The following is a 16,903-nucleotide window of genomic DNA, read 5'->3' as shown; positions in this document are numbered from 1 at the left end:
TAGACAATAACATTTCATTGAACAATCTAATTGCATAATGTATTCCTGCATTTTCTAAATATTAAATTCTGTTTTTGGTTTGATACATTATACGTAGAAACTTCAGATGTTTTTTCATCTTTAACACCTTTCTCTATATCTGCTTTTTATTATCATGTGCAATATATAACCAGTACTCTGAGTGACGCTGTTGGTTAGGGGTTGCCGTGTAAAATGCTTGTTTGTGGGTCCGCCCCTGAATTCTGATCTCATATAGAGCAGTTTTCTATCAGTACGTTTCTGTCTTTGTTACAGCAACCATCGTTGAAAATACTCACTTTGATTAATGTTGCTTTATTAGACGCTTTTAACATTTTAGACTCGTGTGTAGATTCAAGAATATATCATATATAATATGATTTGTCTTTCTTTTCGCGATACCCGGATTAGAGACTATACTGCCCGTGTATCGACATGGCTGACAATGCATCTGGTTGGAGTTCTTTTTGTTCTGGCCGTTGCGCACGGGCAGGTCCGTTATTCTATTCCCGAGGAGATGAACAAGGGATCAGTGGTGGGAAATATTGTTCAGGATCTCGGATTGGATGTAAAGAGACTGAAATCTGGAAGAGCTCGGATCTTTACGGAGGACAGTCGTGAGTACATCAGTCTGAATGTGGACAAAGGCACTCTGATAGTGAGAGAGAGGATAGATAGAGAGGAGCTGTGCGCTCAAGTGTCTCCATGCTCTTTACATTTTCAGATCATTCTAGATAATCCAGTAGAGATGCATCGAGTTGATGTTGAAATATTTGATATTAATGATCATGCTCCTGCTTTTGAAAGTAAAGAAATCAGAATTGAAATAACTGAAACTGCTGTCCCCGGCTCACGCTTTTCTTTAGACGGAGCGCATGATCCCGATGTTGGAGTGAATACACTGCAGAAATACACTCTTCATCCAATGGAACATTTCAGTTTAAAAGAGCTATCTCGTAGCGACGGTACTAAATACGTTGCGATGTTGTTAAAAACAGCATTAGACAGAGAGCTTCAGGAGGCGCACGAATTGATTTTAACAGCATTTGATGGTGGAAATCCTCAGAAATCTGGAACAGTTAAGGTAGCTGTAACTGTTCTTGATGCTAACGACAATTCTCCTGTGTTCAGTCAGCCAATATACCGAGTGTCAATGTCAGAAATGTCTCCAATAGACACTGTAGTAGTGACAGTCAGTGCTAATGACAAGGACAAGGGATCCAATGGCGAGGTCACATATTCATTTTCCCAAAGCTCAGGAAAAGAGGCAAAACAATTATTTAATATTAATTTCAAGACTGGAGAAATAAAAGTGAAAGATGTGTTAGATTTTGAAAAATCTAAAGAGTATGAGCTAGATGTCGAGGCAATAGACGAAGGCGGACTAACTGATGCCTGTAAAGTGCTAATTGAAGTTATTGATGTGAATGATAATTCCCCTGTTATCAGTATTATTTCATTTTCTAACCTGATATCAGAGGATTCTGCAACAGACACTGTTATTGCAATTCTAAATATTAAAGACGCAGACTCCGGGAACAATGGACAAATAAAATGTACAGTGAATTCAGATCTGCCATTTCGCATCAAAGCCACATCCTCTAATTTCTATAGTTTAGTTACCGATCGTTTATTAGATCGTGAAATGTTTTCTGAATACAATATAACGATCACAGCTACAGATGAAGGATCTCCATCTTTATCTACAAATAAAACACTGAGGCTTAAAATATCGGATGTGAACGACAACGCCCCTGTGTTCCAGCGTCACTCATACACCGCTTATGTGATGGAAAATAATTCACCTGGAGTTTCTATATTTTCAGTAACAGCTACAGACAGAGACTCTGCTAATAATGCGCGCATTTCTTATTTTTTAGAAGATCTTTCTGTCAACGGAGTTTCTGCTTCGTCTTATATTTCTGTTAACGCAGAGAGCGGGGAGATTCTTGCTATTCGATCTTTTGATTTCGAGCAAACAAAAGAGTTCAACATTCGCGTAAAAGCGCAGGACGGAGGAAACCCGCCGCTCAGTAGCAACGTGAGTGTGAAAATGATTATTCAGGACCAGAATGACAACGCGCCTCAGATTCTGTATCCAGTACAAACTGGTGGCTCTGTGGTGGCTGAAATGGTGCCTCGTTCAGCAGATGTGGGATATCTGGTCACTAAAGTGGTGGCTGTGGATGTGGACTCTGGACAGAATGCCTGGCTCTCATATAAACTACACAAAGCGACAGACAGGGCGCTGTTTGAAGTGGGCTTACAGAATGGAGAAATCAGAACTGTGCGCCAAGTCACTGATAAAGATGCTGTGAAACAGAAGCTCACTGTTGTAGTGGAGGACAACGGACAGCCTTCTCGTTCAGCTACAGTCAATGTTAACGTGGTGGTGGCGGACACTTTCCCTGAAGTGCTCTCCGAGTTCACTGACTTTACGCACGACAAGGAATATAATGAGAACCTGACTTTATATCTAGTCCTGGCCTTGGCTGTAGTTTCATTTCTCTTCATCGTGTCCATCATAGCTATAGTGTCAGTGAAATGCTACAGATGGAGACGTGAGAGGATGTTTTATAAATCCGGTGCCAATCTGCCAGTTATTCCGTATTATCCACCTCTTTACGCAGATGTAGGAGGAACAGGAACTTTACAGCATATGTACAATTATGATGCGTACAGAACCACTGACTCTAGAAAGAGTGATCTGAAATACAGCAGACCTCCTACTGAGAGCATCATTAGTTTGAACACCAATGCAACACAGACAATTACGCATGCGCATGGGGTAAAAAATAACGACTCTGATCAGGTGAGACGTAGTGGATTTTTTTCATTTAGATTTTTATGTATTTATTTTGCCTGAAGAATTGACAGAATTTATTTTGCCTGATGAATTGACAGAATTTATTTTGCCTGAAGAATTGACAGAATTGTGTGTGTGTGTGTGTGTGTGTGTGTGTGTGTGTGTGTGTGTGTGTATGCAAATTATTATTATTAATATAAATATAAATATTATTATTATTATTATTATTATTATTATTATTATTATTAAGTAGTCCTCTCTAAAAAAAAAGATTTTGGGTCTAATTTGATGCACTAACTGTGTGGTACTCTGAGTGACGCTGTTGGTCAGGGTGTTTAGTTTTAACTGCTCGTTTTTGGATCCACCCATGTTTTCTGATTTCTTTCAGACAGGATTTCACTCCATTTAGAACTGTGTCTCGGTTAAGCGAACATCATTGCAATACCTTTGTTTATTTTTTTTAGAAAAATATTCAATTAAGACTTGAGTCTGGTTTTCAGTATTTGTAAAATGCGGTTTCTGTCGTCGCTCGATGTTCGGATAAGAGGCGCTACAGACGGAGAATCGAGATGGCTGAGAATACTTTTGGTTGGATTCGCCTTTGTCATAACCGTTGCGCACGGGCAGGTCCGTTATTCTATTCCCGAGGAGATGAACAAGGGATCGGTGGTGGGAAATATTGTTCAGGATCTCGGATTGGATGTAAAGAGACTGAAATCTGGCAGAGCTCGGATCTTTACGGAGGACAGTCGTGAGTACATCAGTCTGAATGTGGACAAAGGCACTCTGATAGTGAGAGAGAGGATAGATAGAGAGGAGCTGTGCGCTCAAGTTTCTCCATGCTCTCTACATTTTCAGATCATTCTGGATAATCCAGTAGAGCTGCATCGAGTTGATGTTGAAATACTGGATATCAATGATCATGCTCCTGCTTTTGACAGAAAAGAAATCAGTTTTGAAATACAGGAATTAATTGCCTCAGGTTCACGGTTTTCTTTAGACAGTGCGCATGATCCCGATGTTGGAGTAAATACACTGCAGAGATACACCCTTAATCCATCAGATCATTTTACTCTGAAAGAATTATCACGTAACGATGGCCGCAAATATGTTGAGATGGTTTTAAAAACATCTTTAGACAGAGAGAATCAGGAAGAGCATAATTTACTTTTGACAGCATTTGATGGTGGAAATCCTCAGAAATCTGGAACAGTTAAGATAACTGTCACTGTTCTTGATGTGAATGATAATTCTCCTGTGTTCAGTCAGCCAATATACCGAGTGTCTTTATATGAAAATATTTTAAAAGATAGTTTAGTAGTGACAGTCAGTGCTACTGACAAAGACAAAGGATCTAATGGAGAGGTTACATATTCTTTTTCACAAAGCAACGAAAAAGAAACTGTGGAAACATTTAATATTGATTCAGACACCGGGGATATAAAACTAAAAGGGGTTCTGGATTTTGAAAGATACAAACAATATGAACTAAACGTTGAGGCGGTAGATGAAGGCGGACAAACTGATACCAGTAAAGTGCTAGTTGATATTATCGATGTTAATGATAATTCACCAATCATCAATTTAATCTCGTTTTCTAACACAATCCCAGAAGATTCTCTTCCTGACACTCTTGTAGCGATGCTGAATATTAAAGACATAGACAGTGGAAAGAATGGACAAATGAAATGTTCAGTGAATTCAGATCTGCCATTTCGCATCAAAGCTACATCCTCTAATTTCTATAGTTTAGTCACAGACCGTATTTTAGATCGTGAAATGTTTTCTGAATACAATATAACGATCACAGCTACAGATGAAGGATCTCCATCTTTATCTACAAATAAAACACTGAGGCTTAAAATATCGGATGTGAACGACAACGCCCCTGTTTTCCAGCGTCACTCATACACCGCTTATGTGATGGAAAATAATTCACCTGGAGTTTCTATATTTTCAGTAACAGCTACAGACAGAGACTCTGCTAATAATGCGCGCATTTCTTATTTTTTAGAAAAATATTCAATTAAGACTTGAGTCTGGTTTTCAGTATTTGTAAAATGCGGTTTCTGTCGTCGCTCGATGTTCGGATAAGAGGCGCTACAGACGGAGAATCGAGATGGCTGAGAATACTTTTGGTTGGATTGCCTTTGTCATAACCGTTGCGCACGGGCAGGTCCGTTATTCTATTCGAGGAGATGAACAAGGGATCAGTGGTGGGAAATATTGTTCAGGATCTCGGATTGGATGTAAAGAGACTGAAATCTGGCAGAGCTCGGATCTTTACGGAGGACAGTCGTGAGTACATCAGTCTGAATGTGGACAAAGGCACTCTGATAGTGAGAGAGAGGATAGATAGAGGAGCTGTGCGCTCAAGTGTCTCCATGCTCTTTACATTTTCAGATCATTCTAGATAATCCAGTAGAGCTGCATCGAGTTGATGTTGAAATATGGATATCAATGATCATGCTCCTGCTTTTGACAGAAAAGAAATCAGTTTTGAAATACAGAATTAATTGCCTCAGGTTCACGGTTTTCTTTAGACAGTGCGCATGATCCGATGTTGGAGTAAATACACTGCAGAGATACACCTTAATCCATCAGATCATTTTACTCTGAAAGAATTATCACGTAACGATGGCCGCAAATATGTTGAGATGGTTTTAAAAACATCTTTAGACAGAGAGGTTCAGGAAGAGCATAATTTACTTTTGACAGCATTTGATGGTGGAAATCCTCAGAAATCTGGAACAGTTAAGATAACTGTCACTGTTCTTGATGTAAATGATAATTCTCCTGTGTTCAGTCAGCCAATATACCGAGTGTCTTTATATGAAAATATTTTAAAAGATAGTTTAGTAGTGACAGTCAGTGCTACTGACAAAGACAAAGGATCTAATGGAGAGGTTACATATTCTTTTTCACAAAGCAACGAAAAAGAAACTGTGGAAACATTTAATATTGATTCAGACACCGGGGATATAAAACTAAAAGGGGTTCTGGATTTTGAAAGATACAAACAATATGAACTAAACGTTGAGGCGGTAGATGAAGGCGGACAAACTGATACCAGTAAAGTGCTAGTTGATATTATCGATGTTAATGATAATTCACCAATCATCAATTTAATCTCGTTTTCTAACACAATCCCAGAAGATTCTCTTCCTGACACTCTTGTAGCGATGCTGAATATTAAAGACATAGACAGTGGAAAGAATGGACAAATGAAATGTTCAGTGAATTCAGATCTGCCATTTCGCATCAAAGCTACATCCTCTAATTTCTATAGTTTAGTCACAGACCGTATTTTAGATCGTGAAATGTTTTCTGAATACAATATAACGATCACAGCTACAGATGAAGGATCTCCATCTTTATCTACAAATAAAACACTGAGGCTTAAAATATCGGATGTGAACGACAACGCCCCTGTTTTCCAGCGTCACTCATACACCGCTTATGTGATGGAAAATAATTCACCTGGAGTTTCTATATTTTCAGTAACAGCTACAGACAGAGACTCTGCTAATAATGCGCATTTCTTATTTTTAGAAGATCTTTCTGTAAACGGAGTTTCTGCTTCGTCTTATATTTCTGTTAACGCAGAGGCGGGAGATTCTTGCTATTCGATCTTTTGATTTCGAGCAAACAAAAGAGTTCAACATTCGCGTAAAAGCGCAGGACGGAGGAAACCCGCCGCTCAGTAGCAACGTGAGTGTGAAAATGATTATTCAGGACCAGAATGACAACGCGCCTCAGATTCTGTATCCAGTACAAACTGGTGGCTCTGTGGTGGCTGAAATGGTGCCTCGTTCAGCAGATGTGGGATATCTGGTCACTAAAGTGGTGGCTGTGGATGTGGACTCTGGACAGAATGCCTGGCTCTCATATAAACTACACAAAGCGACAGACAGGGCGCTGTTTGAAGTGGGCTTACAGAATGGAGAAATCAGAACTGTGCGCCAAGTCACTGATAAAGATGCTGTGAAACAGAAGCTCACTGTTGTAGTGGAGGACAACGGACAGCCTTCTCGTTCAGCTACAGTCAATGTTAACGTGGTGGTGGCGGACACTTTCCCTGAAGTGCTCTCCGAGTTCACTGACTTTACGCACGACAAGGAATATAAAGAGAACCTGACTTTATATCTAGTCCTGGCCTTGGCTGTAGTTTCATTTCTCTTCATCGTGTCCATCATAGCTATAGTGTCAGTGAAATGCTACAGATGGAGACGTGAGCGGATGTTTTATAAATCCGGTGCCAATCTGCCAGTTATTCCTTATTATCCACCTCTTTACGCAGATGTAGGAGGAACAGGAACTTTACAGCATGTGTACAATTATGATGCTTACAGAACCACTGACTCTAGAAAGAGTGATCTGAAATACACAAGACCTCCTACTGAGAGCATCATTAGTCTGGACAGCTCTGGAACACAAACACTTCCGCATGCGCACAGGGACAAAACTTGTGGCGAATTTGATGAGGTGAGAGCTACTGATGACTTATTTATCCAAAGGGTTATAAATATTGACTTTATTTTAAAATAATAACTATTATTGTCTTTCATATATATATATATATATATATATATATATATATATTTATATATATGTATGTATATTGCGGTTTGCCCGCTGTTACTGGTGATTGTTAATGACCGAGATAGAATTTGGGAGTTGGAGATCATGAATTTAGCCATTTCTTGCGCAAGAATAACACTACACACCGGGTCATTTGCATGAGGTAGTTTCTAGAAATAAAAACAAAAGAAACAATCGCTTATTATACAATAACACCATAACATGACGTGTCTAACATGAACATTAGCCAACTGGTACAATATGATTTCAAATAACTAACCAGGGTAGATAACAGGTTCAGCAACCACAGTTTTAATGCATATTCAATATCGTTACCATCATGTAACCAAAGTTAAGATCACACAGTGTTCTCCTTTAAGACTGTACTATTATTTAGGAACAGTGGAGTACACTTACAGTTCACAAACTTTATTCTGCGCTCTGACACGGCATCACCTGTTATGCATCGAGAGTGCGACTGCGCCCTGACTACGCAGTTTGCGTGGCGCTGCCTTTGCGCAGTGCTAAGTATATATATTATCCGGAATGCTTATGTATTTGTTTAAGATGTTCTATGCGAAATAAATGTCGATGTTTTCTAATATGACAGCTTTTTTCAGCTGCTTTGTAGCATTTCTCAAACCATTCTTAATATTTGCAAATCAGTAAATGCATTTCTCAAAACAATTTGTACAAACAGCACAACACATTGGATTTCTTGCAAAAGCCTATACTTTTATCCAAATCCTTAGTTAATCTCGTAACAGTAAATATTTGTCTCAATGAACATAATATTGGCATCAAAATAACAAGTCCTTTTGTCACTGTTCAGAAACAAGATGTTCAAAATGTTGTCATGTCGGTGTGACTGCACAGTTTCAGTATTTCATGCGACTTTTTATTACAGTGATTGAAAATATGATAAATGTATTCTGTTTGTCTGATTTCAGCCACATTTATTTTGTTCATATATGATTTACATTGATTGCAAGAGACCGAAAAGAATCTACACTTTAACTGTACTGTGCAAGATAGACAACTTGACTGAAATACAAAGATCTACATACGTATATTGAGATTTATTATTATTATTATTATTATAATAATAATAATAATTATTATTATTATTATTATTATTATTATTATTATTATTAAGTAGTCCTCTCAAAAAAAAAAGATTTTCGTTGTAATTTGATGCACTAACTGTGTGGTACTCTGAGTGACGCTGTTGGTCAGGGTGTTTAGCTTTAACTGCTCGTTTTTTGATCCACCCATGTTTTCTGATTTCTTTTAGACAGGATTTCACTCCACTTAGAACTGTGTCTCGGTTAAGCGAACATCATTGCAGTACCTTTGTTTATTGATTATAAAATTATTCAATTAAGACTTGAGTCTGGTTTTCAGTATTTGTAAAATGCGGTTTCTGTCGTCGCTCGATGTTCGGATAAGAGGCGCTACAGACGGAGAATCTACATGGCTGAGAATAGTTTTGGTTGGATTTGCCTTTGTCATAACCGTTGCGCATGGACAGGTCCGTTATTCTATTCCCGAGGAGATGAACAAGGGATCAGTGGTGGGAAATATTGTTCAGGATCTCGGGTTGGATGTAAAGAGACTGAAATCTGGCAGAGCTCGGATCTTTACGGAGGACAGTCGTGAGTACATCAGTCTGAATGTGGACAAAGGCACTCTGATAGTGAGAGAGAGGATAGATAGAGAGGAGCTGTGCGCTCAAGTGTCTCCATGCTCTTTACATTTTCAGATCATTCTGGATAATCCAGTAGAGCTGCATCAAGTTGATATTGAAATAGTGGATATAAACGACCATGCTCCTGCTTTTAACAGAAAAGAAATCAAAGTTGAAATACCAGAAACTGCTGCCTCTGGGTCGCGGTTTTCATTAGACAGTGCGCATGATCCGGATGTTGGATTGAATACACTGCAGAGATACACCCTTAATCCAATAAAACATTTCACATTGAAGGAATTATATCGTAGCGATGGTACGAAATATGTGGAGATGGTTTTAAAAACATCTTTAGACAGAGAGGTTCAGGAAGAGCATAATTTAATTTTGACGGCATTTGATGGTGGAAATCCTCAGAAATCTGGAACAGTTAAGGTAACTGTCACTGTTCTTGATGCAAATGATAATTCTCCTGTGTTCAGTCAGCCAATATACCGAGTGTCTTTATCAGAAAATACTGCAAAAGATAGTTTAGTAGTGATAGTCAGTGCAACTGACAAGGACAAAGGATCCAATGGTGAGGTCACATATTCATTTTCACAAAGCACCAGAAATGAAGCCATGGATTTTTTCAGTATTGATTCAGACACTGGCAAAATTCAGTTGAAAGGATTCTTCGATTTTGAAAAATCGAAACAGTACGAAATATATGTTGAAGCAATTGATAGTGGTGGGTTAATTAATACTAGTAAAGTGCTGGTTGAAATTGTTGATGTTAATGATAATTCCTGTTATCAGTGTAATCTCATTTTCCAACCCAATCCTGAAGATTCTTCTGACACTCTTGTAGCGATGCTGAATATTAAAGACATAGACAGTGGAAATAATGGACAAATAAAATGTACAGTAAATTCAGATCTGCCATTTCGCATTAAAGCCACATCCTCTAATTTCTATAGTTTAGTCACAGACCGTATTTTAGATCGTGAAATGTTTTCTGAATACAATATAACGATCACAGCTACAGATGAAGGATCTCCATCTTTATCTACAAATATAACACTGAGGCTTAAAATATCGGATGTGAACGACAACGCCCCTGTTTTCCAGCGTCACTCATACACCGCTTATGTGATGGAAAATAATTCACCTGGAGTTTCTATATTTTCAGTAACAGCTACAGACAGAGACTCTGCTAATAATGCGCATTTCTTATTTTTAGAAGATCTTTCTGTAAACGGAGTTTCTGCTTCGTCTTATATTTCTGTTAACGCAGAGAGCGGGGAGATTCTTGCTATTCGATCTTTTGATTTCGAGCAAACAAAAGAGTTCAACATTCGCGTAAAAGCGCAGGACGGAGGAAACCCGCCGCTCAGTAGCAACGTAAGTGTGAAAATGATTATTCAGGACCAGAATGACAACGCGCCTCAGATTCTGTATCCAGTACAAACTGGTGGCTCTGTGGTGGCTGAAATGGTGCCTCGTTTAGCAGATGTGGGATATCTGGTCACTAAAGTGGTGGCTGTGGATGTGGACTCTGGACAGAATGCCTGGCTCTCATATAAACTACACAAAGCGACAGACAGGGCGCTGTTTGAAGTGGGCTTACAGAATGGAGAAATCAGAACTGTGCGCCAAGTCACTGATAAAGATGCTGTGAAACAGAAGCTCACTGTTGTAGTGGAGGACAACGGACAGCCTTCTCGTTCAGCTACAGTCAATGTTAACGTGGTGGTGGCGGACACTTTCCCTGAAGTGCTCTCCGAGTTCACTGACTTTACGCACGACAAGGAATATAACGAGAACCTGACTTTATATCTAGTCCTGGCCTTGGCTGTAGTTTCATTTCTCTTCATCGTGTCCATCATAGCTATAGTGTCAGTGAAATGCTACAGATGGAGACGTGAGCGGATGTTTTATAAATCCGGTGCCAATCTGCCAGTTATTCCTTATTATCCACCTCTTTACGCAGATGTAGGAGGAACAGGAACTTTACAGCATGTGTACAATTATGACGCTTACAGAACCACTGACTCTAGAAAGAGTGATCTGAAATTCACCAGACCTCCTACTGAGAGCTTCATTAGTCTGGACAGCAGTGCAACACTTCCGCATGCGCACAGGGACAAAACTTGTGCCGAATTTGAAGAGGTGAGAGCTACTGATGACTTATTTATCCAAAGGGTTATAAATATTGACTTTATTTTAAAATAATAACTATTTTTGTGTTCCATATATATGTTTTGGACTTGCCCGCTGTTACTGGTGATAGAATTTCGCCATTTCTTGCGCAAGAATAACACTACACACCGGGACATGAGCATGAGGTAGTTTCTAGAAATAATAATAAAAGATACAATCACTTATTATACAATAACACCGTAATATGACATGTCTAACACGACCATTGTGCAAATGGTACAATATGACTTCAAATAACTAACCATCTTAGATAACAGGTTCAGCAACCACAGTTTAAATCATATTAAATATCGTTAACATCATGTAGCCAAAATTAAGATCACACAGTGGTCTCCTTTAACAATCTTTACTATTAATTAGGAACAGTGGAGTACACTTACAGCTTCGCAAACTTTATTCTGCCCTCTGACACGGCATCACCTGTCACCTGTGCGACTGCGCCCTGACTGCGCATTTTGCGTGGCGCTGCCTATGCGCAGTGCTCAGGTCACCCGTGTCGGGAAGCCGCGCAGAGATGCACACGCGTTGAAAACGAATATCATTCAAAATATAATAATATATGTTATGATCAACATGACATAAACAACTGCTAATGTAGAAAACAGCAGTCAATTGTACACAATCAGTTAAATGAATGTGCCATCAATTGACAAAACAACGAAATTGTTTTTATGATGTGCAGAAGTAACTGAATGACGTGGAGGTTGAACAAGTAGTTTTAAGTATTTCATTTCTGATCTAAGAAACGCTCCAAAACAACTAAGAAAATCTTTAACAACTTTGGCTTTGCCTTTCAGAAGATAAAATGAAGCCTTTTTAAAATTCATTTCCACCATCCGGAACAACAAAGTAACACTTTTAAATAGATTTTAATTTTAAAAAAGTTCTGAAAAACTTGATTTTTTTCTGTTTTGTCAGTCCTATCATTAAGGGAAAAAAGTTCATCAAGTGCACAATTCTAATTGTAGTACGTCAAGCACATTACGTTTGTCTGTCTGTGTGTTTTTGCTTGGCTTTTTTAATACCTGATGTAATATTTATTTAATGCTCTGAGTGACGCTGTTGGTCAGGGTTACAGATTCTAAGTTCTCATATTAGGTCCTCCTCTCTGTAATGATTGCATTCTGCTTGGTTGTCTCTTCACTTTCGACGTTCTTTGGAGTAAACGACATCACAAAAAATTGTCATTCAACTCGTTTACTTATTATTTTGAAACCTCTGTATTGTTTGTACCGTGCAGTGTTTTTAATATGGATTTTCATTTTTCGCTCGATGCCCAGATAAGAGGCTCTGCTGTTCAGTTTTCGACGTGGATGATATTGGTTAGATTTGCCTTTGTAATGGCCATAGCGCACGGGCAGGTCCGTTATTCTATTCCCGAGGAGATGAACAAGGGATCACTGGTGGGAAATATTGCTCAGGATTTAGGATTGGATGTAAAGAGACTGAAATCTGGCAGAGCTCGGATCTTTACGGAGGACAGTCGTGAGTACATCAGTCTGAATGTGGACAAAGGCACTCTGATAGTGAGAGAGAGGATAGATAGAGAGGAGCTGTGCGCTCAAGTGTCTCCATGCTCTTTACATTTCCAGATCATTCTAGATAATCCAATGGAGCTGCATCGAGTTGATGTGGAAATACTTGACGTCAATGATAATGCACCTGCATTCGACGGAAAAGAAATGAGCATCGAAATAGCAGAATCTGTTGCACCAGGCGCACGTTTTTCTTTACAAAGGGCGCATGATCCGGATGTTGGTGTGAATACAGTACAGAAATACACCATTAATCCATCAGATCATTTCAGTGTAAAAGAATTATCTCGTAGTGACGGTACCAAATATTTTGAAATGGTATTAAAAACACATTTAGACAGAGAGGTTCAGGAAGAGCATAATTTAATTTTGACAGCATTTGATGGTGGAAATCCTCAGAAATCTGGAACAGTTAAGATAACTGTCACTGTTCTTGATGTAAATGATAATTCTCCTGTGTTCAGTCAGCCAATATACCGAGTGTCTTTGTCAGAAAATATTCGAAAAAATAGTTTAGTAGTGACAGTCAGTGCTACTGACATGGACAAAGGATCTAATGGAGAGGTTTCATATTCATTTTCACAAAGCACCGGAAAGGAAGCCACGGAAATATTTAGCATTGAGTCAGACACTGGGGTAATAAAACTAAAGGGTCTTTTAGATTTTGAAAAATCCAAACAGTATGAGTTAGATGTTGATGCGATTGACAAGGGCGGATTAACTGATACCAGCAAAGTGCAGGTTGAAGTTACAGATGTTAATGATAATTCCCCTGTTATTAGTGTAATCTCATTTTCCAACTCGATACCTGAAGATTCCGCTTCTGAATCTGCTGTAGCCATGCTGAATATTAAAGACGCAGACTCCGGGAAAAACGGACAAATTAAATGCTCAGTGAATTCAGATCTGCCATTTCGCATCAGAGCCACATCATCTAATATATATAATTTAGTCACAGACCGTAGTTTAGATCGTGAAATGTTTTCTGAATACAATATAACGATCACAGCTACAGATGAAGGATCTCCATCTTTATCTACAAATAAAACACTGAGGCTTAAAATATCGGATGTGAACGACAACGCCCCTGTTTTCCAGCGTCACTCATACACCGCTTATGTGATGGAAAATAATTCACCTGGAGTTTCTATATTTTCAGTAACAGCTACAGACAGAGACTCTGCTAATAATGCGCATTTCTATTTTTAGAAGATCTTTCTGTCAACGGAGTTTCTGCTTCGTCTTATATTTCTGTTAACGCAGAGGCGGGAGATTCTTGCTATTCGATCTTTTGATTTCGAGCAAACAAAAGAGTTCAACATTCGCGTAAAAGCGCAGGACGGAGGAAACCCGCCGCTCAGTAGCAACGTGAGTGTGAAAATGATTATTCAGGACCAGAATGACAACGCGCCTCAGATTCTGTATCCAGTACAAACTGGTGGCTCTGTGGTGGCTGAAATGGTGCCTCGTTCAGCAGATGTGGGATATCTGGTCACTAAAGTGGTGGCTGTGGATGTGGACTCTGGACAGAATGCCTGGCTCTCATATAAACTACACAAAGCGACAGACAGGGCGCTGTTTGAAGTGGGCTTACAGAATGGAGAAATCAGAACTGTGCGCCAAGTCACTGATAAAGATGCTGTGAAACAGAAGCTCACTGTTGTAGTGGAGGACAACGGACAGCCTTCTCGTTCAGCTACAGTCAATGTTAACGTGGTGGTGGCGGACACTTTCCCTGAAGTGCTCTCCGAGTTCACTGACTTTACGCACGACAAGGAATATAACGAGAACCTGACTTTATATCTAGTCCTGGCCTTGGCTGTAGTTTCATTTCTCTTCCTCGTGTCCATCATAGCTATAGTGTCAGTGAAATGCTACAGATGGAGACGTGAGCGGATGTTTTATAAATCCGGTGCCAATCTGCCAGTTATTCCTTATTATCCACCTCTTTACGCAGATGTAGGAGGAACAGGAACTTTACAGCATATGTACAATTATGACGCTTACAGAACCACTGACTCTAGAAAGAGTGATCTGAAATTCACCAGACCTCCTACTGAGAGCATCATTAGTCTGGACAGCGGTGCAACACTTCCGCATGCGCACAGGGACAAAACTTTTGGCGAATTTGATGAGGTGAGAGCTACTGATGACTTATTTATCCAAAGGGTTATAAATATTGACTTAATTTTAAAATAATAACTATTATTGTGTTTCATATATATGTTGCCGATTGCCCGCTGTTACTGGTGGTAGAATTTCGCCATTTCTTGCGCAAGAATAACACTACACACCGGGACATGAGCATGAGGTAGTTTCTAGTAATAAAAATAAAAGAAACAATTACTTATTATACAATAACACCGTAATATGACATGTTTAACACGAACAATATGCAAATGGTACAAAAGCCTGTTTTTTGCTCAAAATCCTTAGTACTTCTTTCAAAATTAAGTCTTTGTCAATTAACATTTCATTGCCATCAAAATAACAAGTCCTTTTATCATTGTTTACGATCAAGATAGTCAAAATGTTTAGTCATTTTTTCAATATGACAATGCTTAATTTTAGTATTTCACGAGGATGAATTTCTTCTAAGTGTGCAACTATGAATTTCAACAGCACATATTTACACATTAGTGTATGTTGGATATTGACTGTAAGAGACTGGACAGGATTCATTTTTCAATTTTCTTTACTGATGGACTGACAATTTACAATATACAGTAATGTCATTGTGATAGAAAAAAAAGACACAAATTAAAATTCCAAAAGGTAAACATAGGAAACACTTCTTAGGCAGAACAGCACATGCCGCATTATACAGTGCAATCAGTTATTGACGAGTCTGTCCACAGATTTTCATCCACATCACAACAGATATCATCCCTTGCAATACCATTGTGAGGTCATGATTGACAACATGGTCCACAATAGTGGCTCTAAATTAATCTAAAATGTATCTCACTCTTCTTCCTCTTCCTCTATTCTGCCTCCTTACCCTTCCAGCAAGCATCCTATTTTTGGCTCGACCATGTTCATTTCCTAGTTGTTTATCCGTTTTTAACTATTGAGAATCAGGTTTGTCAACACTGTAAACATCTTAATCTTCTCAAAAACTTTGTTCAGCAGTTGTTTCACGGTCTTCAAGACATCATGAGACATTTGTTTCTCAGTGCTTGTTCAGTATGTCTATTAGCAGTATTATAAGGTACACATAACAGTTTCTCCTCTCTGAATAATGTGTTCAAAGAGAATAAGAAAAATCTGGAGTCTAGTTACAACTATGCACATATTGTTATAGAATTTAGACCTAGAGCAGGTATCAGGGTAAGCTAAACAAAAAGTTAAGTGAGTCAGATCTTCACCCCGGAGGTGGCCCCCATAAAGAAAGGATCTTTCCTTGGGCTCTCAACTGTTTCAGCCCTGAATACTCACTTAGGCAGGCTTCTTAGGCCAACAGACCAATTAGTGCACAGATTAAGTGGGTGCTGTTTTGATCCTGCTTGCATGTATCCACTGTGGCTGATAATCAGTCAGAACTCCAGTTCTGGTTACAGCTAGAACAGTCGCTGGACTCAGATACTTTGGCTCACCGACCTTGGTAGGCTTCAGACTTCGTATCAGGACCTGCTGATTAGGCACAAAAAGGTGTGTTGGCTTATCTGTGGGCAGAGGAGGAGTTAGTGAGACATCAGCACTGATAGAATTCATTTTCTCAACCAGGGCAGAAACGTAGTTGTCCACCATCACTTCCAGGTTACCTAAGGAAGAAGTGCGTCCCGTGACCCATGGGGTCAAGAAAGGTTAGAACATAAAACTTTCAAAGGGTTAGTTTTGTTGAAGATGGGGTCATTCTCATTTCTGTGAGTACTGCCGGAGAACAACAGTCCAATTTCGGCCTGTTTCAATGCAGGCTTTAGTAACACGCCCTTAATGGTTCTGTTTGTTCTCTCTACCACTCCAGCTGACTGTGGGTGATAGGGAATATTAAAATGCCAGTCAATTGCTAAGCTTTTAGCCAAAAGTTGTGTTACCTTGAAGCAAAAGGTGTGCCGTTATCACTTTCAATCA

The 16,903-nt window shown here is 39.1% G+C and overlaps 2 protein-coding genes and 1 pseudogene across 9 annotated transcripts in view; all 3 read left to right on the top strand.

Annotated features, from left to right (window-relative positions):
• LOC124392413 (protocadherin gamma-A11-like) overlaps positions 1–16,903 on the top strand; it is a 145,865-nt gene that overhangs the window by 45,966 nt on the left and 82,996 nt on the right. The window contains exon 1 of one of the 8 annotated variants that reach the window (XM_046859431.1): positions 286–2,830. The exons of 6 other annotated variants lie outside the window; for them this stretch is intronic. In XM_046859431.1, coding sequence (XP_046715387.1) covers positions 395–2,830 — 2,436 coding nt within the window. In that variant the 5' untranslated portion in view covers positions 286–394. Of the gene's footprint in view, positions 1–285; positions 2,831–16,903 lie in introns of those variants that run through there. One more of the 8 variants, XM_046859438.1, reaches the window with a different exon arrangement.
• Positions 3,200–4,861, top strand: LOC124392567 (protocadherin gamma-A11-like). Its single transcript, XM_046859708.1, has one exon. The coding sequence runs from the start codon at positions 3,335–3,337 to the stop codon at positions 4,859–4,861; it is 1,527 nt and encodes a 508-aa protein (XP_046715664.1). The 5' UTR covers positions 3,200–3,334.
• Positions 8,631–11,770, top strand: LOC124392414 (annotated as a pseudogene).

Source organism: Silurus meridionalis, chromosome 10, assembly GCF_014805685.1.
Source record: "Silurus meridionalis isolate SWU-2019-XX chromosome 10, ASM1480568v1, whole genome shotgun sequence".
Classification (NCBI taxonomy): domain Eukaryota; kingdom Metazoa; phylum Chordata; class Actinopteri; order Siluriformes; family Siluridae; genus Silurus; species Silurus meridionalis.
Note: the sequence above shows the minus strand (reverse complement) of the source record. Positions and strands in the feature narration are given on the sequence as shown.

Excerpts from the sequence above, each read along its gene's own strand:
- LOC124392567 (XM_046859708.1), top strand. The coding sequence starts at position 3,335 with ATGCGGTTTCTGTCGTCGCTCGATGTTCGGATAAGAGGCGCTACAGAC.